Genomic DNA, 23982 nt, shown 5'->3' with positions numbered 1-23982 from the left:
AAACACTGGTTTGAACAGCGGAGATGAATATCAGTACACGCGCACAAAAGTAACGCGTATTTTTAGGGAGGAAGCCGCTGGTCTTGGTCTTGCCGTTCCAGTCAAAACAAAATGGACGCCGGACTCAGAGAAAGAGAGCATTCGTTGACTTTGAAAGGTATGTTTCTATCTGTATTTGTTCGTATACCTTGTACAGATTGTTGCTGTTTTGTCATCCACATCTCCCAGTGATGTTCGATGGACTCTTTCTTGCCTGCAAAAGGTGTTCAAGCTTCATAGCTTCCTTTTTGTAGTTTTCTGGTGGGATCTCTCGAAATGCAGCGGAAAATTAGTAATCGCATCAGTTGAGCATGCGAAAACTATTTCCATTCTCTTCAGCTTTCACTGGACAACCAAATCTTTAGAAAGATGCTTATGACCCCCCCTTCCCCTCCCCCTCCACCCTCGCTGGTAAACGGAAGTGGTTGCTCAATGAAAATTAATTGTGATTCTCCCAACCCTGATTTACTGGAAATTTTGTGTACCTGCACTTCAGTAATTTGCTGCCAAATAGTGGGTGGGGCTTATTTTATAGGTACTGTTGAATGGAGTATTACTTGTAATAAAGTATTTCTAAATTATACTTTGTAGTCATGAGACTGACTAGACCATCACTTTACACCAGTGTGCCCGTAACAAATGAATCTCAAGATCTGCCAGGTGAATCATATTTCTCGTAAAAAAAATTATTAGCAGATTATGTGGAAAGTTTTCCATTGTATTCTGCTCATGATGTATCCCATCAATAGTAGTGCAGCAGGGGTACTTTGCTGAAAGCCAAATGCAGAACACTGAATGACTCTGACTTTAGTGACTGGGGTTAGAAAACTAGGTGAATCAGGTTCCATTATTTTAGGGTCATTTAACTAAGAAAGCAGACATTAAACTTTATTCACTCAGTTTCCTCACCCAAGTCACCACTCTTAAGAGTCATTCGGTGTTCTACATTTGTCAAATGCTGAATGAGATGCAGAATGCCAAATGACTCTGCAGTTTAGTAAATAGTGTTAGGAGATTGAGGGAATCAGGGTCATTATTCTGGGAGTGAAAAGTGACCTGAAACTTGATTCACTCAGTTTGCTATCCTAATCGCCCAACTTCAGAGTCATTTGGCATAATTTCTGCCTGCAGCATTCAGTTTTCTGCAAAATACCCATGCCAGTACAGGTGTCACTTTCACCCTGTGAACAACCATGCAGCAGCCTGCTTTATTTTGACAAGCATCTTTTTCATCACTAACTGTAAATTTTATTGCGTGAAGAAATTCCCCCGGCCATCAGTGACTACCCTGGACTCTACTTTATTATTTTTATTATGTAACACCTTAGAAAGGTTCTACATCATAGGGCCATTTTTGTAGCGTATCTAAAATCTATCTGGCTGGCATTTATACCACATACCAGTATTATTCTTGTTTATTTTAATAATTTTTACCACCTTTTTATCAAACCCAACAGATACAGTAAAGTAATACATGTATGTATAATTTAGCTAATCATAATGATGATAAAGTAATAATAATCATAATCATAATAACTAGTATAATAAAAAATTATTATAAATTATGATGATACACTTATATATAATAGTTGGTAAAATGGTTTTTCTCAGGAGATACATTTGAGGATGCACATCTATCCGATATAACTTCAGTAAAAGGACTCAGTACCTTTGCTTTAGGGGAATTATTTGTTTTGCCACAGACATTCGGGTAAGTTGAACTGAGATATACTTACTTTGGGACGTAATGTTGTGTCATTTGTAGTTTAACCATTGTGAAATTGCATGCATGCATACTGATGAATGGTTAAGAACAACAATCATTAATTTTATAAGCTAGATCTGTTCCCTATCAATACATGTACATTATTTAATCAACTAATATTGACAGCCAATCTGGCTGCCAGCCAGTAAACACAGAAATTCTTAGTGACAAAATTAAGAGCAAATTGTACAAAAGGAAGTAATATTACACAGAACTTTTAACTTTTTAAGAGTATATAATATTGATGATGTTATTAATATTATTATTTTATTAACTATTTGTTTTTCTTCACATCACAGAAATATTTTCCTTGGTGAAGTTTTTTCAAGTTATGTTAGTGTCCACAATGACAGTAACCAGCCAGTTAAAGATATTGTTATCAAGGTCTGTATAAAATAAATCTACATTTACTTGTAACTACTATGGAAGCTCTTGTAAGTGTTCACCCACTGAATGTCAAAAAGGTATTTGTTATTGGAGCTGACTGCTTACAAGAATGTAAAAATACAAAGTTTGTACAGGAGTTGAGAGAAATGGGGTCTTGTGAAGGTGGCATTGCTGTCCGCTTATGAGAGCTAGTGTTTGGCTTCCACTGTTATACTACTGGATGAGAAATTTCCGCAATTTGATTGGCTTAGAGCAGTGGTATTTCAGCTTAATTTGAAATACCTACACGTGAAAATTACAAACCTTTTGAAGGTAGTAGTATAAACAAATAATAGCATGATTTGTACATGATATTTGGCATAAATACCACTTGTGATATTTCAAAATTGTCTCAAATTTCACTCGCCTAACAGATCGTGAAATTATGTAAAACAATTTCAAAATATCACTCGTGGTATTTATGCCAAAATTATATCAGTACAAATCATGCTATTACCTATACTAATACATTGTAAATACTGTACATAGATCCTTTGTAAATCAATAATTATTTTCAATTGCTACAACTAATTCATGATAAAATATAGTATGAAATAAATATATATGCTCTGTAAGACATGCAGAGAAAATCATCTCAGGCACAAGCAATGGCCATGCTACATTGTATAGATCTTTTAGGAAAATAAGAATTTAATTACAGTGTCAAATGCAGACTTATACCAGTCTTTCTGCAGAAACTGAGAAATTGGAGCCTCTGCAAAGTTAAATCAACTGCCTTGAGTTTGTTTCTTGACATGTTTCAATACTGGATAGTCTGGACCTTTGTGGAAGTATTTAATAACATAATACCAATTTAAAAGAGATTGATTAAGTCATTACGCTACAACTTTCTTTCAAAATTTCAGACTGATTTGCAAACATCATCTCAAAGATTGACTCTGTCTGGTACATCTAACATGCCAGTTCCTAAACTTGATCCGGAAGAGAGCTTTGATCAGGTTATTCACCACGAAGTGAAAGAACTGGGAACACACATGTGAGTTTTCACAAATGAAAGTCATCTGTGAGCTTCAACCAGATTTTTCCTGCAATAAAATGCCAGTTGCCCATTATTCATGCATTGTTCTTTTGCTTCTTAGCCACATTTATGTCATGTAATTGGGTAAAGCATGTATATTTTCTGAAAACACACAATGTGCTGCTTCAGAAAAATAGGCTGATTTAGCAACAGAACGGGAATGTCAGTTTACAACGGTGTGTGCAAACCAAACAACTGGCTTGACCAATTGCGGAGAGGCAAATTGGGCACGAGAAGTCGAGTTTACTCCTTTCTGCTTGCTTTCCCCTTTCTGTAGCTAAATCAGCCTAATATTGAAAGAATATTGATATTCCCTGGCCTCTCTCAAGAGAGTACAATATAGACAAAACACCAACAAACTTGTGTACAGCGCATGTTCATGTGTTCCAGATTTATGGAAGTGCTGGTTTCTGCATGAGGAGAGGTGAAATCCTGTCAGATAAAGGTAGCCGGATTCTGAGGCCCACCAAATGTGGGCATAGGTCTGAACTAAAGCTTGCAATTGGCCACATCGGCAAAGGGGAAAGTCCTCTCACCACTCAGCGTTCCTTCCCCACCCACTCCCCGCCAAAAAAACAACAATTAATGGCCACAAATCCTTTGAGGGGTCCTGTCAGTTGCCAAGTAGTGTGCCAATATACTGGCCATGTGGATTGAACAACACAAATGTTTGTTGCAACAATTTTGTTTTACTTTTCCTTACAGACTTGTTTGTGCTGTGAGCTATGCAACCATAAATGGTGATAAAATGTACTTTAGGAAATTCTTTAAATTTCAGGTGATTAATTTTGAATTACAGAAAATGCTACAACTTTTAAACTATAAATAAACTCTACAAGGTTCATGCCTTTCTCAACTGATTTTAACTCCACTAGGTCCTTAAACCTCTTGATGTTAAAACAAAGTTTTATAATGCCATGGTAAGCATGAAACTCTTCTTTTGTTTGTGTTTTAGATGGCTTTTCTCATGCAGTCATTTGTATTCATTATATTGATACCATGGTTAATTAAACTCCTGAGGGTTTTGTTTTTTGTTTGGTGCAAGGATGATGAAGTATTTCTTGAAGCACAAGTACAGAACATAACTTCAAGTCCTATGGTAATGGAGTCAGTACAATTGGAGCCCTCAGCCGTTTACACTGTCACAGACCTCAATTTCATCCCAGCTGACCAGAAAAAGGATGTTAGTGGGTGAGATGAGACAGTGTACATCTAATGACTTACATTGTAACATTTCTTTGGGAAATTATTGGATCACCCTTTTTTTCTGGGGGGGAGGTCTGAGATAAGCGCTGTCATTAGTTGCAGGCAGTTGGCTTGTTTGGCCAGCTACTGCAGCAGTAAAATCAGCCAGCTACTCAAATTTGAAAATGTCAAACACAGCAAATATGGGAAGATTTGTGGGATAAATAACCAGCTACTTTTTCTACAGGACTAGCCACTTAAAACCATGCATAATGACTGCCCTGAAAGTTAGGGACAATTTCTCCAGGAGACCTCACCTGTTGGCTTCACCCTCACTCCCGGGGGTAATATCCACCTTTGGTACTGTACATAACAGGAGTAACTAAAAGGACTCTGTTTTGCATTAACAGGGATGAAGCTGTCGCAGAGAGTATATTTGGACGAGGATCGTACATGAACCCAAATGACACAAGGCAGTATCTGTACAAGCTGACACCAGTGCAACCCACTTACAAGAATGTTAAGGTATGAGAACTGCCTTATTATCAAGCATAATTATATGTGAGTCATTCCTCTCTTTAAGGTTTCAGTCACTGATTTATTTATGACTCACTGGAGGGGTTAGAGAAATCCTCCAATGAACGAAAACTTCACAGCCCACCCCTTGACTTCACTCATACTTTACTCAAAACTACAAGACTTCCAAATAATTAATATTGATATGCTCCAACCACCTCCTCCCCTCCGCTACCCCCCAACCTAAACACAGATGTTTCCCCTAAATGAGCTGGAGGCGTGAGGCACTGTTTTATTTTTTTTCTTTATAACTAGGTTGCAAATGTTGTGGGGAAGTTGGACATTGTATGGAGAACAGCATTTGGAGAAAGGGGTAGACTTCAAACCAGCCAATTACAGAGAGTTGTGAGTACATTATCAAAAGAATTAAATGCTCTTAACATTCTCCATTGTAGACCCTAAAAGATAAACAATAAACTCCTTACAGTGTCAAGAAATACCATGTAGTTAAAGACGGGGAAGACAATTTGCAAAAGCATTGAACAGAGCATTTTAACATGACGTCACGACAGCCATATTGGTGTTCCAAACCAATTCTGTTGGAGCTGGACTCGTTTCTTATTTAAATGCTTTCTTTTGTTCGAATAGATTTGCATAGATGCTGGCCATGAGAGCAAAAACGCTCTATAGTCACTGATCATTTGATATTGGCTCTTCCTATCAGTGCAAAACCATAGGGGAAGGTGGTGAAGAAGATTGGAGGATAAATGATACAAAATAAAATAAATGATAAATAAATAAAATAAAAGTATAATCTGAATTGAGAAGTTACTAAGTGGAAAGAAGCTGAAAGTTGAGCAGTGCGAAGATTATAATTCCATACAGTTTAACAGATAATGCGGCAATTAAAGACCTTTTCCTCATTCGTTAAACAAAGGAACCGTCTCATTGTCACCATGTTTTCTCTTTACACCTAAAAGGTGCTTAAGGTTGTTTCCAGGACTTAGAAGCTTCAAAATTGCCCGAAAGTTATCCTTGTCATTTTGTGGTAGCTATGTTTAGCAAATGAAGCCAAACATCTTCCCACATGTACATGCAGTGATAAATAGTGACAGTTCAATTTGTGGAGACAATAATCATTATCAACAGAATATCATTTTAAATTTTTTTTCAGCCTCCTCCTGTGTTAGACATCAAAATGAGCGTTGTTCAAATCCCAGATGCCGTTTTAGTGGAAAACAGGTTCCCACTGAAAATAAAACTCAGAAACACTTGGTAAGTAGTGTTTTCAGCAGAAGTTGACCCTTTGAGCCCTAATAATAATATTATCAAGGTTAAATTCCCATTGTTGCAACTTTACTATGCAAATAGTAGAAAGAAGTTGTCAAAGTTATCAATAATATTCATCTTTGGTCAAGCCCTTAATTTTGAGTGATGTTCATTGCTCTTGGGTCTAATAGATTTAAGATCAAACAGGAAAACCACTTAATTATTATCAAAAGAGTTTTTACAGTGTACCTGAATATCAAGCAGGACTGGCTTACTTGGTCTAAAAGTAAACAACACATGGAAATTGTACCACTGGCTACATAATATTCACGATTTGTGAATTCTTGTTTTTATCAGTGACAGAAAGATGGAACTGAAACTGTTTATGACCAAAAGTAAAGATGGTGGACTGATGTGGTGTGGTACATCTGGAAAGGTACGCCTTGAATAAAATTTCTGAAACTTTGAAACACTTTGTTAAGTGTATGGTATTGTAATAAACAGCATCATAAGAAATTACTCTTTGGTAGTTTTTTTCTTTTTCTATTCATACATCACCAAAATCCCTGCCATCAAAAAACCCCTTATGTCAACAAAGGTGAGGTAGGATTTTCATTGAAACGAGATTTTGACCTGTAACGTTTTTGAAGCAGTTTTTTGTTGGTATTGTTGTAGAATCTAGGTCCTCTTCTTCCAGGAAATTCAGTGGAATTACATTTCAATCTTCTCCCTCTTGCTGCTGGAATGCAGGTATGATTTATAGTTTTATGCAATTATGATTAAGATGGAAATTTTGAGTTCGCTAACAGTCCTGTAGTTTTGCATTGTTTCATTAATTCAAGGGCAGTGTTATGTTGTTTTATTTCTATATATTCGGTTCAAATAATAATTATTTTCAACACTAATCATCTTTCCCATATGTGAACTCAACTTGTTTTGGATAAAATCAGGTAACTGCCATTCGGTCAGCTCACAGATTGTCTCACGTCCATCTAGTTATCTCTGTTAAGAACAAAAACAGCTGAGACTGCTACACCCTGTCTCTTTTACATTTTTTACTCTTTGCGGACAAAAAAGAACAGATGGGGACTTTACAATTTCTGGCAATGACAACGTCTAGTGTCTTATATCTCTGTGTCTTACAGATTAGGTCCTCTACTGTCCCTGTAATTTCCCACTTGTGTCCTTGCTGTAGGCTTCTTGTGTCGTGCTAGTGTCCATCTAGTTTACATTTTGTGCCCCGGCGTATAGTTCACCTCTGGTGCCCTGTGGTGTTCCTTTAGTATGACTCATGAATGTTCCTCCTTGTACCCCTTCCTTGTTTCCTTCTTGTACCCCTGATGCTCCTGTAGTATGACTCATGTTCCTCCAGTTTCCTTCTTCTACCCATGTATTTCACCTCTTTTGCCCCTCTAGTGTTTTTCTTGTGACCCTTTAGTTTCCTTCTTGTCCACCCCTAGTGTACCCCTTGTACCCAGTGGTGTCCCTCTTGTGTACCTTGTGTCCTTCTAGAGTCCTTTTTGTGTCCCTCCCGAGTCCTTGAATTGTCCTGGCCTCTAATCTCCTTCTTCTTAGACAAGTAGTCCCTTATACCCCACAGGGGAAGGAAAATAAATACCATCAACTGATGTGATACAACTCACTTTGATTCTGAAGATGACTACCCCACAGGTTGTCGAAATGTCAGTCACTGTCAACAACAATCCTATTCAGGGCTACACTTACGAGCACAATCACGTTTCACCTACTGATAAACTGTTTTTCTTTTATTGCTTTCAGAGTGTTGGAGGCTTGCAAATCATAGACACAATTTCTTCACGGACTTACGAGTTGGATAACTTGGCACAAGTTTTTGTTTACTCATCAGAACTTTCACCATTCATTCATCAATCCAAGAGATGACCAATTTGGCTCAATAACAATAAACAGAGACTTTATAAAGAATCGATTTGAAGCCATAACTACGGTAATTTATATGGAAACTTCTGCAACAAAAGACAAAGAAACTGCTCAGAGAAGAAAAGAGATATTAATGACAAAGAAAACAGATGTCAGTGGGTGTCTAATAACATCCTGACCACTTACAGGAATGTGCTTTAGCTGCGCCCGGTGCCCCCTGGTCCCCAACTTTTGTTGCTCTCAGGGGACTAGAAAATCTGAGTTTCTTCATACAAACAATAATTATGTTGAGCACCAGGTTTTACAGGGCCAGAACTCGGAGCTGCCTTCAATTTTGCATAGAGCATAGCCTTGACTTATTAACATCATCATCATCATCATCATCATCATCATCACATAGTTCTCTCTTGATGGTAGACAGGACAGACAATGAAAAGATCAATGAGTGTACCCCGCACCCCAGTGTTAAAGATAAACAACATATCCATATAATTTCTGCATTATCTCTTTATTAACTGTTACACCTTACCTCTGCTTTCTACATAAGACCAAAGAATAAAATGATTGGTTCATAAACTTAAAAACCTTTCAAATTAGGCCTTGACAAGGCTTCGTTATCTGTGAATCGAGCAGGTGTTTCTTAAATCAACAGTCGAACTGAACTTCTCATTTGAGCTAGCATGACCGTGAAATCTGAACAAAAACTAGTGGTATGTTCCTTAACAATGAGAGGATAAAAGCCGAGAAAGCTAATCAGCCATGATTCGCCCTGTTTTGGAGGTAATCTCTTTCTCTGTTTATCTGTAGTGACAAAACAACAAGAAATTCAAACTTGTCCTCTTAGTTATTTTCAGATCTTGATAGTTTTGTTGGGGAATATGTCACAAATTTGGTGCCAGTTTTTGGTTTTATTATTATGGGGTATCTAATGATGGTATATGAAAGATACTATCCACTCTAAAGATACAGCATTTTTGAAAATTGCATTTTCCATAATTTTCTGTGACTAATAATAACTTAAGAGAAATTTCCAAGAAGTTCTATCAGAGGAATAAGGTTTCTTTTTTTTTTCTGATCCTTTCTGTTCTCTCTTGTACCAAGCATTAACGTGGACATCTGCATCTAAAAATAATTCTCTAGGGTATGCACTTGTCTAGGTAAGATGTAAATAAAGATATCTTATAGATCTGCCACTCTTCAGTTCCATTTTTTATGTCATCCTTTCTAAGATATACAATATCTATATATAGTCAGCCACTGTTTAGTGCTTTTCTTCTTTTTAATGAAATGATTTTTGGCAAAGATACATGTGGAGAAGTTGGCACGAATTTCGGCTTGAGGCATAAGAAGGCACTAGAATATCAGCAAACACCAAGGATGCTTTCATATACTTGTACAGCTGGAGTTACCTTCCCAAGCTGGGCATTGAGCATTATCACCATTAAATGCAGCAAAGTTTGCCATCTGCATACAAAATAGCCAGTTTGTGTGATGTGTCTATAAAATCAGGGTTGAAGTACATAATCCAAGTATAAAGAAGGAGGCTGAAGAAAATCAACATTTTCCATTTGCCATCTGCATGATAAATATCCAGGTGTGATAATCATATCAGGGTGGACCTTTTGTATCCAAGATTAAGGCCATCCCAACAACAGGTTGAAACAGTTTCTATCTGCATGTATAAACATCTGCTGTATGCATCATAAATAGCCAGCTGTGTGTTCATTACATGTACATCACGGTGTAACTTCCTCATCCAAATTTGAACCCAGTCCAACAACAGGCTGTAGAAAATTTCCCTCAGCAAAAAAGGACCCATTGATAAACATCTTGTGTGGCAAACAGGTTCATTGTCGGACACCTTGTGACAAAGAGTGAAAAATATTACGTACCTGTATAGGAAGCAACACTCAGACATGTTAACAACCAGGGGCCCGTTTCTCGAAAGTCCCGATAATTAACGGGCCCGTAAAGCTGTTGTTGTTTACATGCAAGGTAGTGTTTTCAATAGTTTTTCATCTAGCATGATAAAACTATCAGTTAATGAAACACAATGGAGTAGTTTGCTAGCCAGAACCCGCGCTCTTATTCTTTATATTTCGATTTGAAAATTTGATTTCGGGCCCAAAAAGTTACCGGGACTTTCGAGAAACGGGCCCCAGGCCCTGGTTGATCAAAAGTTGGATAGCGCTATCCAACGGATAAATCACTATCCAGTGGACAAGTATTACAAAAACCGATTGCACTATCCACTGGATAGTGATTTATCTGGTGGATAGCATTATCCACCTTTTGAACCACCGAGCCCAGGCCCCAATTAAAAAGGTGGATAGCACTAAGCACTGGACAAATCTCTATCTAGTGGATAATGTATTGGAGTGATTATAGCAGAGCTCTCGCCCGCACAAAACATGTGCCAGCGAAGCACCATGAATAAGTAAATCTACCCATCCCAGAAAATTTGGTAATCATGTGACCATACACCGAGCAACTGTCTGTTCACACCACAGGCATACCAATGCAAAAATGACTCAATCAACAGGTATGGCAACCCAAATGCAACTCGAGGTTATCAGGGTTGTCAAAAGTAGCTTACTGCAGGCAAAAATTGCTGCCTTCTTGGTTAGAATCGGCCGGCTACTCTGCTTAACATTTCTTTATGGATGGCGTTTTGTTAAATAGAATATCCCTGAACTAGCTGCTTTCTTTGACAACTCAGCCGTCTACTTCAAAACTTTCTGACAACCCTGGGTTATTTTGGTAGGAAATTGCATAGCCACCCGCGTCACAACTAAAGATGTCAATAAAGACGAAAACAGAAGGCACAAATTGTTTGTGTATCTGTGTTGTCTAAAGTATTAAGCTTAGATTAATTGTCATGCCCACAAATTTGGAATCAGAAATCTGAAAAAAATGGACTAAACTCCCACAGCAAAGGCCATTGTAAAATCTTTGAGGATCATTTCCTTCTCCATCGTTAACATGTTACAAGTAGTTATGGTGGATAACACAAAATTAATGATTTTGGCTGGTTCGGCGAATAGACAAGATCAAGTGAAAACTTTGATATGATTGGCTACCTGATCGAACAAAATGGGTCTATCTTGCTCACTTAACACTTGGTCCCACAAGATCAGATTTTGTTATGGCCACATAGTAAATCATTACTGGTAACTGACCAAGCTTATTCAGTCAAAATGGTGGCTTGATATTGGCCTCATTTATTTTCTTTCTTTCTTCATTTTTTCTTTTGCATTCATGTAAAATTTTGACTTTGTCTCGGTCCTTAATAAATACATAAAAAAACTTGGCCAATATACAGTCATCTTGATCTGACCTCATGCTTGGTCAATAACACATACATATGTATACTGGTAATATTGTCAAAAGTTTACAGTGAAACCTCGATGTAACAAAGAGCCAAGGTACTACAATGAGGGACAAAGTACTGACACACTTCCATAAAATGGCCCTTTTTTGCATAGTGGATATACTTATCCCCTTCCCTTGTCTACCCCAACCCCTTCCCCCCACAGTCAATGTTGAATTTTGGACCCTCAAGTCCTTTTTTTTCCTTCAGACAACATTGATTCGGGGGGTGAGGGGATTTACGGCGTTTAAAAGGAATGAAATAATAAATGAATTAAATGTTTGTTAAAAGCACCCGTTTTAAACAACTGTGTCAACTACTTTTGTCCCTGATTGTAGCAAAATTTGTTTGCTATAGCAAGGGTTCATTATATCAAGGTTCTTTTCCATATATTTTACTATTACTGGGGAAAAGGAAATAATTCGCTATACCGAAGACTTCGTTGTATAGAGGTTTGTTATATTAAGGTTCTACTGTACTAGCAAATGAAGGCATGCAGTGGACATAGAATGAATGGAGAAGTTCAAATGAACACTTTCTAGTTCATTCAATACAAACATGAGTGCACCTGTGAAGCATAGACTCACCCAAGCGATACAATAAAGTGATGGTTAATGGTTTTGACCAGGACTTTGTTCTACAACTGAGCTATCAGAAGCCTGTTGCCAGGAGCGATACCCTGTGGTTGTGCCTCCAAACCTCTCTAATTCACTTTCAGTGTTGGTATGACTGGGCAGAAAATAATTGCTGTTGTGTTCCTCATATTCGGACTGAGTCTCATTTGAGCGGGGCCCCCACCGTCTTGTCAATGATGTTCCAATGCTCACTCTTCCATCTGAGTATTAAGAGATCTTTGTTAAAAAATTTAACCCTTTGTCCTAAATCTTGCAACATTCAGATTGTCTATAACCTGCAGAACAATGATCAAAAAATGGGGTGGGCTGGGGTGGCTGGGGGTCACTGTTATTAAAGCTTATTACTCTGGTATTTCAAGAATAAATTATTTGGTCTTGGTAAAAGAAGCTGGCTTTGTTTCTCTCTTCCAAGAAAAAGGGAGAACTCTTGATAATTATGGTGGTGGCCTACAGCTGTTTGTTCCCTTGCATCAACTAGGGCCTCACGAAAAATATTTGTGAAAGAGTGCTAGAATAAAAAGTATGCACATACAGGTGCACTAAATTCAAGATCTCAGCTCACCTTCCTCTGTGGATAAATGGATACTCTCTCTTGTGTTACTTCCAAAGATCAGCTGTTGTCCTTCATCATCTGTACCGAAAAAATAGTCGTGGAAGGACTGAAAATTTGTTATAGATTAATATTACTTAAGAGTGTTAAATTCAGACTTTGTATGCTACTTCAAGCCAAAAATGAGCAATTCCCAAGACCCTTCTTTGAACTTTCAAGGACTTTACAGACCACTTATTAACTGAGAGTGAGGTCATTACAGGGAAATCTCAGACCAAGGCCTTCATGTATTGAGCGAGGTCAAAACATCACATGTAGGAATAAATAAATGTGGTGGATAAACACCACAGGCTGGCCTAAAACACTACATTACTATGCGGTACACTTCAACAACTACATTCAATGTCCAGTTGAAGAAAACAGCTTAATTACCAAGGGAAAAATTTAAGCTGGGGCTTCCACTGTATGCACCTTTTCCTGTGGTTTCTCCTGATGTGTTAGCACAGTTAAGTAGCATCTACTTACCACCATTGAAAGGAACATCGAGTTGTGGAATGTTCTCATGAGCTGCAGGCTGCTGGTTTGGATGTTCATCAACTGGAGGAACATTCACCTCATCTGTGAGTGCAGCAATAGGATCTGCTAACAGGTCTTCTTCTGGATCAGCCTGATGACTCAGGATCACTGGTAACTCATAATGATGGAAGAAGAACAACATGGAATGCTGTTGAAAAAGTAAGGTGGTCGAAAGCAAGTTAAATCTTTAAAATTACTAAAGCATAATATTACAGTCAACTCCCGATAATTCAAAATTTCAAGGGAAACAGAAAACAGTTCGAGTTATCGGGAGTTCGAGTTATCCAGGGTAAAATTATATTGAAAATGATCTGAAGGGAATTGAAAATTGCTTCAAGTTAGCAGGAGGTTCGAGTTATAGAGGGTTCGAGTTACCGGGTGTCGACTGTATGTAGAATGGAAGTTTAGGTCTTGTTAAAGGAGTGGAGTGCAAGTGCAAAGCACAAGGGCAGAGCACAGAGCACAGAGCATGACATTATTTAGCGATTCTCCTTAATTTATGCTCAACATTCTCCTTGGTGTTCAGTGACTAATCACCTGTTGAAACACATGGTAAAGTTTACAATAGACCCAAAAGTTGGGACTCCACCAACCTTTCCACAACTACCTTTATTTTCACAACAATTATAAGTAAATGACTCAAGTACCTGTATAAATAGCCATGAAGTCACCAATGCAAGTCCACTGTATTGTCCATTGAAGCGATAATGATAAGCATAAAATGCAAAGTGATACAAGTAGAAAAACCTGTGAAAAGCAGTCAAAAAATACATCAAACCATTGTCATAGGTGGATCATTACTTTTCAATCACAGATTCACCTCATTAGGCCAGTAGCAAAATTAAGGATCCTATCACAGCTGGGGAAGTCTTTAGATACAGCGTATGCCTATGGACTCCCTTCTTACTCCAACTCAGAAAGAAAAACTATATAAATTCAAGAAGCAACACCCCGCTTCCAAATGTACATTTACCAGAAAATAGTGGATCATTACATGGGTAAATTGGGAAACAAAGGACATTATAATATTCAATCTTCAACCCTGCATCCTCCCTCCATTCAAAACTGGAGCACATGTTGTTTCCTACAAAACGGGTATAAAATGGTAAATTCAAGACTTTGCAAGACCCGGGTTTGAAAATTCGAGACCAAAACTTAAAAAAAATTAGAGACTCTGACAAGCAAAATCACCCGAAAACGAGAGTCAGAGACCTACCACAAATGCTTCTGAGAGTTCGAGATTAGGCCAAAATTTTCCGAGAACCACGTTTTAAAAAGAACCGTTCTATACCCCTTACAGATAGCTCAAACAGCAGCACAAAATTACTTGGAGGGAGTAGGGGAAAACTTTCTCCCTTTTGAAGTCAACAAATGTCAACAAAGCCCTTTAGGGCAAAGAGCCTTACTCAACTATTTGTCACCGACTGCAGGTGAAATACCTGTAAGGTTTAACCTTGGATTTTGCGCAAAAATATGGGGAAGCTTCAAATGGATAGTTCTAAAATTTAGCAGATAAATGAATGAATTTTCCCAAACCTGAGCCAAAACTTTTTACTCTGTTGTGTGTGGCAGCAAATAGCATCATACTGATCAGCTGTCCATACAATAAGAATGATATAAAAGCTTGTTGTGGTGTCATTAAAGAATTCTGACATAATAGCTTCCATTCCTGTGGACAAATAGTAAAAATCAATGAGCAAAGAATACAGTCACATTCAGAGACGAGGAGCAGTAAAGCTCTTTATGCAAAGATAAACAAACACACACAGAGCATTAAGCAAAAAACTTGAAATGCAGGTTTTTTTTAATTTTAATTATTTTGAGAAGCTTGGCAATGAGACTTTGGCAAGCACTAAGCATTATTTATTTTGAACAAAAAATTGTCCATACAGACATGTATAATTTATTGATGTAAAACTCATCTGATCAGCTTGAATAAAATTTCTTCCCATTTCAGAACAATTCAGAAAATTACCTTACCATTTTGTTTTCTTTTATAAATTCACAATCAATTTCTTAGGCCACCAACTTGGAAACTCTTTTCCAGATCAAGTTGTGAAGATGCTTATAATGGCCATTAACTAAGAAGGTGTTTTTACGTTTACTAAAACTGGGGATTTCCGAGTGTTATTGCCTAATTTTAAATCCAATTCAGACAAATAAGCTTACCCACAAGAGACAGGATCACTGTAAAAAGCGGAGCTGCTGGAAAGGCTATTGTCACATTCAGATCCAGCATTTGAAGCAGGTTTACTGACAAAAAGAAATAACACTTCGTTAACACAGTGTAACTGCAACTCAAAAAGAAGAAGCTCTAGCAGACGAAGGTGCAGCCCCAACTGCATCTCTCATCAAACTTTCCCGTGTAACACCACTTTAATATTAGGGAGTTTAAGATGCCACAAAGATGATAAAAACGAGAACGTCAAAAAAGCAGTAAGCTGAATAGGCAAAACAAAAACTCTGCACATGCTTCACACTTTTTTGGACATTTCACTGCCATCACTGCACAACTATGACTTGAAAATACCTAACATGTACTTTCACATCACATTTTATAGGGATGTGAACCAGCAACAACGAAATTATCTTTCTTTTTCTCAACTTGGAAATAAATAATTCATAGGAATATAACTCCAAGAGACTTGGCTTGCATTTGACAAAGTAAGCCAGTTGGAATAACTGCGGTGAGGATTGAAAGAACACGAAATCTAATTCTAAGCGACATCTTCGCCGCCATAGCCGTCCTAGTATTTTAAACTCCCTATTAGCTGTCCCTGTGACACAGTTTTTGTTACGGCTTTCTCTTTTCTGCCCTTCCTTGAAGTTAAAGGCTCATCCGCACTCCCCTTGCTCCACCACACTTCCATGTTGGATGCACTCCTTATTTGAAATTACTACCAGTATTACAATGTAACAATAAAATTTAGGGACAGCCTTAAGCAAAAAATAGGTTAGACTTACCAATAAACACGAAGATCTGGTGATGACAATACCTCAAAAGCATAGATATTGAAATAGTCTGAAAAATTAAAACAGTGTAACACATAAGTGGTACTCACTAGAAACTTCTCTATATTCAGCCTTTCAGGTTACCGGTCTCCTGTGTTGGGCTATAGCAATAACAGATCTGTACCACTGCACCATGTCAAAGTCAATGTCAATCATAATCTCAATTTCGCAAAGCATCTTCCCATTTGATTAATAAATGTCATGCAGAAAAATATTTCAAGTTGTAGAAACCAACAAAGCTGCATCCTTCAATAAAACTAACCATGTTTTACAAAATAATGGAAATAAACCCTTGTACAGAATCAGAAAGGCTGCATATAATAAATGTCTGTTATACAGCAGCTGCTGTTCAAATTAATTTTATGCTTGGTTTAAATTTTCATTGTCCAATAATTGTTTTTGGGTATGGTGATATTGAAAACAATGGAAAATAAGATTTAAAACAAGGACTAAATTGAACCACAACACAAACAAGTAGAAACTAACTCCTTGTTCATAATGTTTGACAAAAGAAAAAACTTACAAAAATGAACATGAGAACTAAGGCCACAAGGTATGAAGTTCGAGCCATCCACATGCTAACAAACCTAAAGTGATCTCCTGTGACAACATTACGCAAATAACCTGCCAAAAAAGATGTATGCTGTAGAACCTGATGGGTAAATCACAAGTGACGGTAAAGTAGGTCTCGTAAAGGGCTGAAGTCATTGTTAAAGGCTGAAGTCTGGGGAAAAATAATATCTAAAAGGCACTCTACAGCTTCGAATCTTTAAAAACCAAGGACTTCAGCAGCATATTTACGTTTAATGTAAAACTCAGATTTTACAAAAGAAAGTCACCAGTTGTCAGCGGTGCACAGCCCTGTAAGCTCAAACTCGCTAATCAACAAAACCACTAACCAACTACTAAGTGACCGACCTTTGTTTCCCAAAATGTTCACTGTGAAAAGACCCTGATAGATTTTAAGAGTAAAGGCAGACTAAAATATTATTAGTCTAAGACAGCTTGTAACAAAGAAAATAATAGCACCAATCAAGTAACATCAGTCTCCCCAGTGACCTATTCAAAACATTACATTCAATACACAATGTACCTTTGTTATCCTCGTATTCAGCCAGTCTCTTGACACTTGACATTAGTACATCATCATACCCAAGGAACTCATCCAATAAAAACCGGCTTAAAGCATCACCAAAACACTGCTCCACAGCAGGGTCTAAACAGAAAGAGTTTGGATGATTACACAGTGGCAGATCCAGGGTGGAGAGTCTAGGGGATTTACTGCTGTAAACCATCACTTTCCCCTGCCCCACCCCAAGAAAGGCTTGATCCACAACAGGTCTAAACAAAAACAGCCTCCTTAGACAGTGGCAGATCTATGGGAGAGGCGCAGTGGTGAGAGCAGTCAACTCCCACCAATGTGGCCTGGGTTCAAATCCCGGCATCGATACCAAATGTGGGTAGAGTTTGTTGTTGTTTCGCTCCTTTGCTCAGGGAGGTTTTTTTTTCCAGGTACTCCAGTTTTCCCCTCTCATCAAAAACCAACCCTTCCAAATTCCAATTCAGCAAGGAATCAGGTAGATGAAGAACCACTTTGTGGATGTGCTATCTCAAATAAAATCAAAATTTAATTTATTTATTTAGGGTCAGAGAGTTTAATAAAAGAATCACCACCCACACCCGCAGTGGGGGGGGGGGGGGAGGGTACTTTAGGAATTTCTGGGTGGGGATGTGCCGATGGGACCCTGGAACCCTTAACCTACATATGTATACCAGAGCTAGTTCAGCTAAATTTTGCTACCCTATACTAGAGTAAACTCCCCAGATCCCCCTATCCTAGAGTAGCTGTTTCCCTAGTCTAGATAAAATCTTCAACCAACTGATCAGTTTCCTGAAAAATGATACCCTATTCTAGACCCAAACGCTCTGATTTATATACCCTATCCTAGAGTAAACTGCTTGAAAACCACACCCTTCACAGCGGCACATACCTATGTAGCTCATGTATGGCAGTACCCCCCTCCCATCGGGCCCACACTCATTTCATTTTTTTTTTTTCATTTCAAAAACTTATAAGGCGCAAATATCCATATAAATATATTCAAACGCGCCATAGGGGAAAAAAAACAAAAACAAAAACAAAACAAAACAATAATACTACTAATAATAAAAATTATGCATAATTATGATAGTAAAAATGATAAAATAAGATGATAATATAGATATAGAATAGAAAAACTAATGGCTAAAAGTTAAAAAGATAAAATCTGTTAGCAAAATCTTAAAAATTATAAGCTGAAAATTATTTGTAGTCTAGTATGCTTAAAATACAATCTTATAATCTAAGTGGTACAAATGCTTTTATAAAAAGGTGAGTCTTCAACTTTCTCTTCAAAGTGTCAACTGAAATGGATTCCCTAATAAATCTTGGCAAAGCATTCCATAGCTTAGGTGCAGCAAACAGAAAGGCCCGTTCACCGAGAGTTGCCTTGGGCTAACATTTGGATAACTAAGTAGGGTACTGTCACTAGAACTTCTTAAATTATATTTAGATACAGGCTTAGGAGTAATTAAAAATCTTAAGTATGAAGGTGCTAAGCCCTTAAAAATCTTAAAAACAATCAACAGGATTTTAAATTCAATTCTGAACTTTACAGGCAGCCAATGTAAAAATACTAATAAAGGAGTAATGTGGTAACCATCCAAAAATACTCCACAGCCAGGTGTGAACAACCGAGTACATGTACTTGAGTCCATACAGACATGATTGTCACCTTAAAATATAAAACTGAAAATAACAGAGGTCCTAAACTATTCCTACCCCTCTTCAATTTTGATACGTGTAACATTCACACACGGCTGACATTAGTAGCAGACAGCCTGCTTTTTTGCTGACTACTGCAGAAAAATCAGCCAGCCACATACATGTATACTCTAGGTTTGAGAACAAATCAAACATAAGGAATGGGAAGATTCATCAGATAGATCACTGGCTACTTTCCCTGAGACACCAGCCATTATAAAACCTTAATGACAACCCTGCACTCAGTCAAGGCTGTGCTCTAAGAAAAATTGTTCTGAACCTGTGAAATTCAACTGTGCCCAGCATGTGAAAAACTAACATTTCTTAGTCCTCCAGGAGCAAACAGTGATTTTGCTACAAATAGTTATGTTCAGTTCTCGGACTCATCATCTACTTCAAAGCACAGCAAAGGCTAAAAGACACATGCATCATTTAACAACAGCCATAATACAGTGTAACTGCCACAGAAGTTACACGAATGGGCTGGATACATGTATTTCTACAACTACACATGTTCAGATCAATCAGTAGTGATCTTTGTGCCCTACAGGACACATGCCATGAACTATTTTGCATCTTTGGGGATTTTTAAGCATCAGGGACGCAGGATGCAGAGGTAACAAAATCACTGAGCAAGGTTTCTCGTTAACTGACCACCTACCCCTAACCTAAGTCACAATCTTTCCCTAAGTGAAAAATGAGTGTGAATGTTGACTTAGGTGAGGGGTTGGTGGTCAGGAGTAGGTGGTCAGGTGGTCATCTGGTACCACCAGAACAAAGTCCTGCACTAACACATTCAACGACCTGTCACAATAATCTACAGATAAAGAACTTACCCAGTTCCACAAGCAACACGGGAATGCCAAGTTTCTTCCTGGATTCCGGTGACAGCCGCAAGAAGCCATATTCCAATGCATACTCTACAGCATACTCTTCTTTTGTTTCCCCTACACAAAGCAACATTAGGAGTAGTTTTATATTACATGTATTATTAATCCCTCCCCTGCAGATAATCATCTGCCAGAGAAGAATTGCAAATAAGTTTTCTTTTTTTGCATACATCAACAGCTGTATATCCAAGGTGGTCACCATTACATGTATTTTGAGCAAGACAACCAGAAAATGTGTTGGACATACATGCACATTACATAATATTAATTTGACTTTTAATTTCTCCAGTCACTACATGTATGTGTTACAGGTCAATTTTTTAACCTACAGTAGGTTGATTCTCGTTTTCCTTTGTCTCGTAGCCCTAATTAGTCATGAATTAGGGCTACGAGGCAAAGGACGAGAATCAACCTAGGTTAAAAAATTTTAACCTGAATTTAACATATGCAAATCTCGAGCTACAGAATGATAGTCTTAAGTCACCTTACACCAAAAGTTAACAACAACAATTTTACATATGAATATCACTTCAAACAGATTACAAGGAATAAAAAGAGAATCAAAAGGAATCAAAGTAAAAACTGTGGCGAACTTGTACTGTAAATAGATTGTTTTTTTGTTTCCTTTTTTTAAAAAAAGAATTCATGTGATAAAATAAAGTATTTATTAAAAGAATTCAATTGCAGGATATAGTATTCAGACACTACTATTGCAAATAACCTTTCAGCGAAAAATAAGTGAAAAACAACATAATATTATAAAAACAGTATTTTAAATATCATTTCCGAGCCAAAGCATGGTAACATGATAGTCTTGACCATAGTCTTGAGCATGGGTAGAAAACATGTAGAGAAATACACCTTGAGTTATTATGAATTTGTCAGTTGGCTCTCATTGACAGTAATATTTTAGACTGTCAGTTGAGAAATGGCCTTACTGTCTTTTTATTTATCCATCTGTATGCATAACTAGCTGGATTTTTGGCATGAAATGGCTTAGAAGACGACTTTTTGGCAGAGATTGTAATTCATTTCTTGACCGCTTAAGCCCTTCTAGAGACCACACTGCAAAGATTCACAGGTTTGGGGTATAAACAGTTACGTTAACCTCGCTATTATTTTATTGACAATGGTCTTCCTTTGTCATGTTACTGTAAATTTAAACAGTCCCAGCAGTGCTTATGATCGAGATACTCGCAGTGTAGAATGTATATTATACACGACCTACAGTGACGTTTCTGCAGCGGACAAGAGCATGACAACCTCATTCCCAGGGGTTCTCTCATCACAAGGTGGTGTGAGTGAATACACAAATGACGTTGCTCAAAGTACACTTCGGCAATAACACAACATGTCGTTTTCATATCGGGCCACTTCGGAGCCAGCTGACCTGAGTCCACAAGTAAGTGAGTGACTCATTTGCATATCGCATTCCACAGCAATAACTTGTGAAATGTCCTTCGGGCATTTACAAGTTAAAAAGGAAATACCATAAAATTCCGAAAATAAGCCCCAGGGCTTATATTTTTCCAAGGCCCTTTTTGAGGTGCTTATTTTTGGAGGGGCTTATATTCGAAGGGGCTTATCTACGGAGGGAAATTTGGGTTTCAAAATCGATTGGGCTAACCTTATAGTTGGAAGTAAATTTACCATTTTTGCTTTGTTTTACTTTGTATTTGAGGGCCATTTTCCAAGTACAAGCCCCCGGGGGAACTTATATTTGGAGGGGCGAAAAAACGGAGGGTTTTTTGCGTTGCCAGTTTGGGGGGCTTATATTTGGAGGGGCTTATACATGAAGGGCCTTATTTTCGGAATTTTACAGTATTTCACCCAACCTGCAGTTAGTTTAAGCTAATTGTGGCAGGGGAATAAAAGGACAAGTATATGTAAGTGTTTTATGACCTACCTTCCACTTTGATCGGTGCCAGCAGTTCAAAGGCACTAGGTACAACAGTGTCTCTAACTGGAAGAGGATTCTTTTGTGGCTTACCATCTGACAAATGACTGTAAACATCTTTCACAGAAGACGAATTCTCTTGATCTGATATAACATCAGCTCCTAATTGACTAATATTTACATGCAACGGTTCTGAAATATTGCTGTTAGAAGCATTAGTTCTTGTTGTATCATTTTCTGATAATCTGCTCACAGCAGCACTTCTTGAAATAACTACTCTAAGGACTCCATCTCTTGGCCATTGATCCTTCACATGATCCAAGCAGTTAATAGGAGTCCTTGAAAATGCATTGTGTATATATGCTAATATCACAAAACAAGTCATCGCCTGGAAAACAAAAGAAAAAGAGAAAACATTCAAACTGTCAAACTGTAATATAACCATGAAAAGCTTAATATTATGATTATTACTGAGGCCAGTTAGGGTAAAAGTATTGTATGGACAAGTTAACACTATGACTCATATATGAAAGTTAACACACATACTGTACATGTACTAGTTGTAGATCTCTAAGGCCATTTTTAAATTTTAAAAACCGTTGATATTTTGCGGCATTTTTTTACATCAGAAGTAATTATTTTAACTGGAAACGTTCCCAAAGAGCTAGCACTTCAAACGCCAGGTTCTCTATCACCGTACGGTGGCCAATCTGCCCTATTAACCAGTTAATAAAAACAAATCTTTACATTTCATTCTTCCACTGATACAATACCACAGTTCCAAATTAATCAGATTACAGTCACACAGTTGAGAACAATATTTCTCACAGTCGTTTGTTTTTACGTATGATGTTTACTTCCTGTTAGTTAAAGCCCTGAGAGGTAAGATAATTCTCGAAATCCACTTTTAAACTGAGTGCATGACTGGTTTACAAAGGGGCTTAAAATATATGAAATATTAACCACCTTGTACTAGCTGATCCCAACAAACAAAATACAACAACAAAACCACATTTAAATCTTTAAACGAAATATGGTAGCAAAACGGTGAACAAGCTGTAACTTTACTTTTATGAGCATCACTGATAAGTCCCAAAGCTGGGAAATAACCATATATCCCAGAGTACAGTACTGTTCCAAAATGAACATTGTGCTAGTAACAGTAACGTTTTCTTAGTTCATACAAAAGATTGACCCAGTTGTAGACGAATAAAACAATATAAAACTATGAAAGGCTGCATATAAAATAATTCAAAAAACCAAAATAATTAAAATCGACTTTAAATATTCTGAGAATAATTTTTGGTCAAAATTCAAACTTGAAAGTCACGAAAAAGTAGGATATTGAACACCAGATATATTTTCATACCGTAAAGCACCAAGTAACGGCTACATTTGCGACTGATTTGCGACTGTACAGGCCATCGTTCGCATGATTATTCTAATTTTAACATTCACAAATCATGCAAGGTACTATACTGGTTTGTAATGTGGCCATTACAGGCTATTAAACTTCACGCTTCGTGGCGATTCTAATGTGAGGCTAGGTATTAATGAGCTACAGATGTGTCCTGCGATTCTGCTGTTTCCAAGTGCTGGCTGATTATGTCACCAAATTTTTGTTTTAACTAATTTCAAAACAGCTGTGCACACGTAAACATTTCTCTTGAACATCCGGATTTACAAACAAATATATTAACGCACCTTCATGAGAACTCCCATCTCCAGAAGAAGACGAACTGGAGGAGGAAAAGAGCGAGCATACATGAGCGCCATTTTAAAAAACAGGGCGCGGAATAGCCTATCTCTGGCGTTTATGAGCGGATTTGTCCCTTCCACGGGCATGATGACCTTCCAGAATAACTGAGCAATACTTCAGGTCCCTATCATTAAAAATACAGAAGCCCTAAGCGTTTTACGACTACAGCACGTCGCCATGTTCACGACCAAAACCCATCTTACGTGCTGGATTATCTTTGCGATGAAAAGCTTCATGTTTTGATGACGTATTTGGACCCAGATCGTTAGAGAAATCACGGTCGAGATTTACCTCCCTGTGCTCGCGCCAGTAGCACGTGACTGTCACACGAGGCATGGAACTTTTCAAATTT

At 37.7% G+C, this 23982-nt stretch overlaps 2 protein-coding genes across 2 annotated transcripts; one reads left to right on the top strand and one right to left on the bottom strand.

Annotated features, from left to right (window-relative positions):
* Positions 1-12: 12 nt before the first annotated feature.
* LOC140921674 (trafficking protein particle complex subunit 13-like) lies at positions 13-9331 on the top strand. The gene is made up of 14 exons (XM_073371682.1): positions 13-157; positions 631-699; positions 1651-1750; positions 2104-2188; positions 3097-3227; positions 3975-4047; positions 4145-4189; positions 4315-4460; positions 4865-4979; positions 5286-5375; positions 6145-6245; positions 6597-6675; positions 6915-6989; positions 8019-9331. Exons 1-14 carry the CDS (start codon positions 112-114, stop codon positions 8139-8141), a joined length of 1278 nt encoding a protein of 425 aa, XP_073227783.1. The 5' UTR covers positions 13-111; the 3' UTR covers positions 8142-9331.
* On the bottom strand, positions 8628-23855 carry LOC140921671 (membralin-like). Its single transcript, XM_073371678.1, has 13 exons — positions 23576-23855; positions 21881-22259; positions 19921-20031; positions 17375-17497; positions 16805-16905; positions 16234-16291; positions 15439-15522; positions 14806-14938; positions 13917-14016; positions 13219-13417; positions 12706-12774; positions 12096-12343; positions 8628-9999 (listed from the first exon to the last, which is right to left on the bottom strand). The coding sequence occupies exons 1-12, from the start codon at positions 23714-23716 to the stop codon at positions 12120-12122; spliced, it is 1722 nt and encodes a 573-aa protein (XP_073227779.1). The 5' UTR covers positions 23717-23855; the 3' UTR covers positions 8628-9999; positions 12096-12119.
* Between the last annotated feature and the right edge of the window lie 127 nt (positions 23856-23982).

The sequence above is a fragment of the Porites lutea genome, chromosome 12 (assembly GCF_958299795.1).
Source record: "Porites lutea chromosome 12, jaPorLute2.1, whole genome shotgun sequence".
In the NCBI taxonomy this organism is placed as follows: domain Eukaryota; kingdom Metazoa; phylum Cnidaria; class Anthozoa; order Scleractinia; family Poritidae; genus Porites; species Porites lutea.
This window is presented reverse-complemented; position numbering and strand designations above follow the sequence as displayed.

Coding starts and splice junctions, on each gene's coding strand:
- LOC140921674 (XM_073371682.1), top strand. CDS start 112: ATGGACGCCGGACTCAGAGAAAGAGAGCATTCGTTGACTTTGAAAG. Junction 4,980..5,285: donor CCACTTACAAGAATGTTAAG/GTATGAGAACTG, acceptor CTTTATAACTAG/GTTGCAAATGTTGTGGGGAA. Junction 5,376..6,144: donor CCAGCCAATTACAGAGAGTT/GTGAGTACATTA, acceptor ATTTTTTTTCAG/CCTCCTCCTGTGTTAGACAT.
- LOC140921671 (XM_073371678.1), bottom strand. CDS start 23,716: ATGCCCGTGGAAGGGACAAATCCGCTCATAAACGCCAGAGATAGGCTA. Junction 16,906..17,374: donor TGAATACGAGGATAACAAAG/GTACATTGTGTA, acceptor CTTTTTTGGCAG/GTTATTTGCGTAATGTTGTC. Junction 15,523..16,233: donor CCAGATCTTCGTGTTTATTG/GTAAGTCTAACC, acceptor TCTTTTTGTCAG/TAAACCTGCTTCAAATGCTG.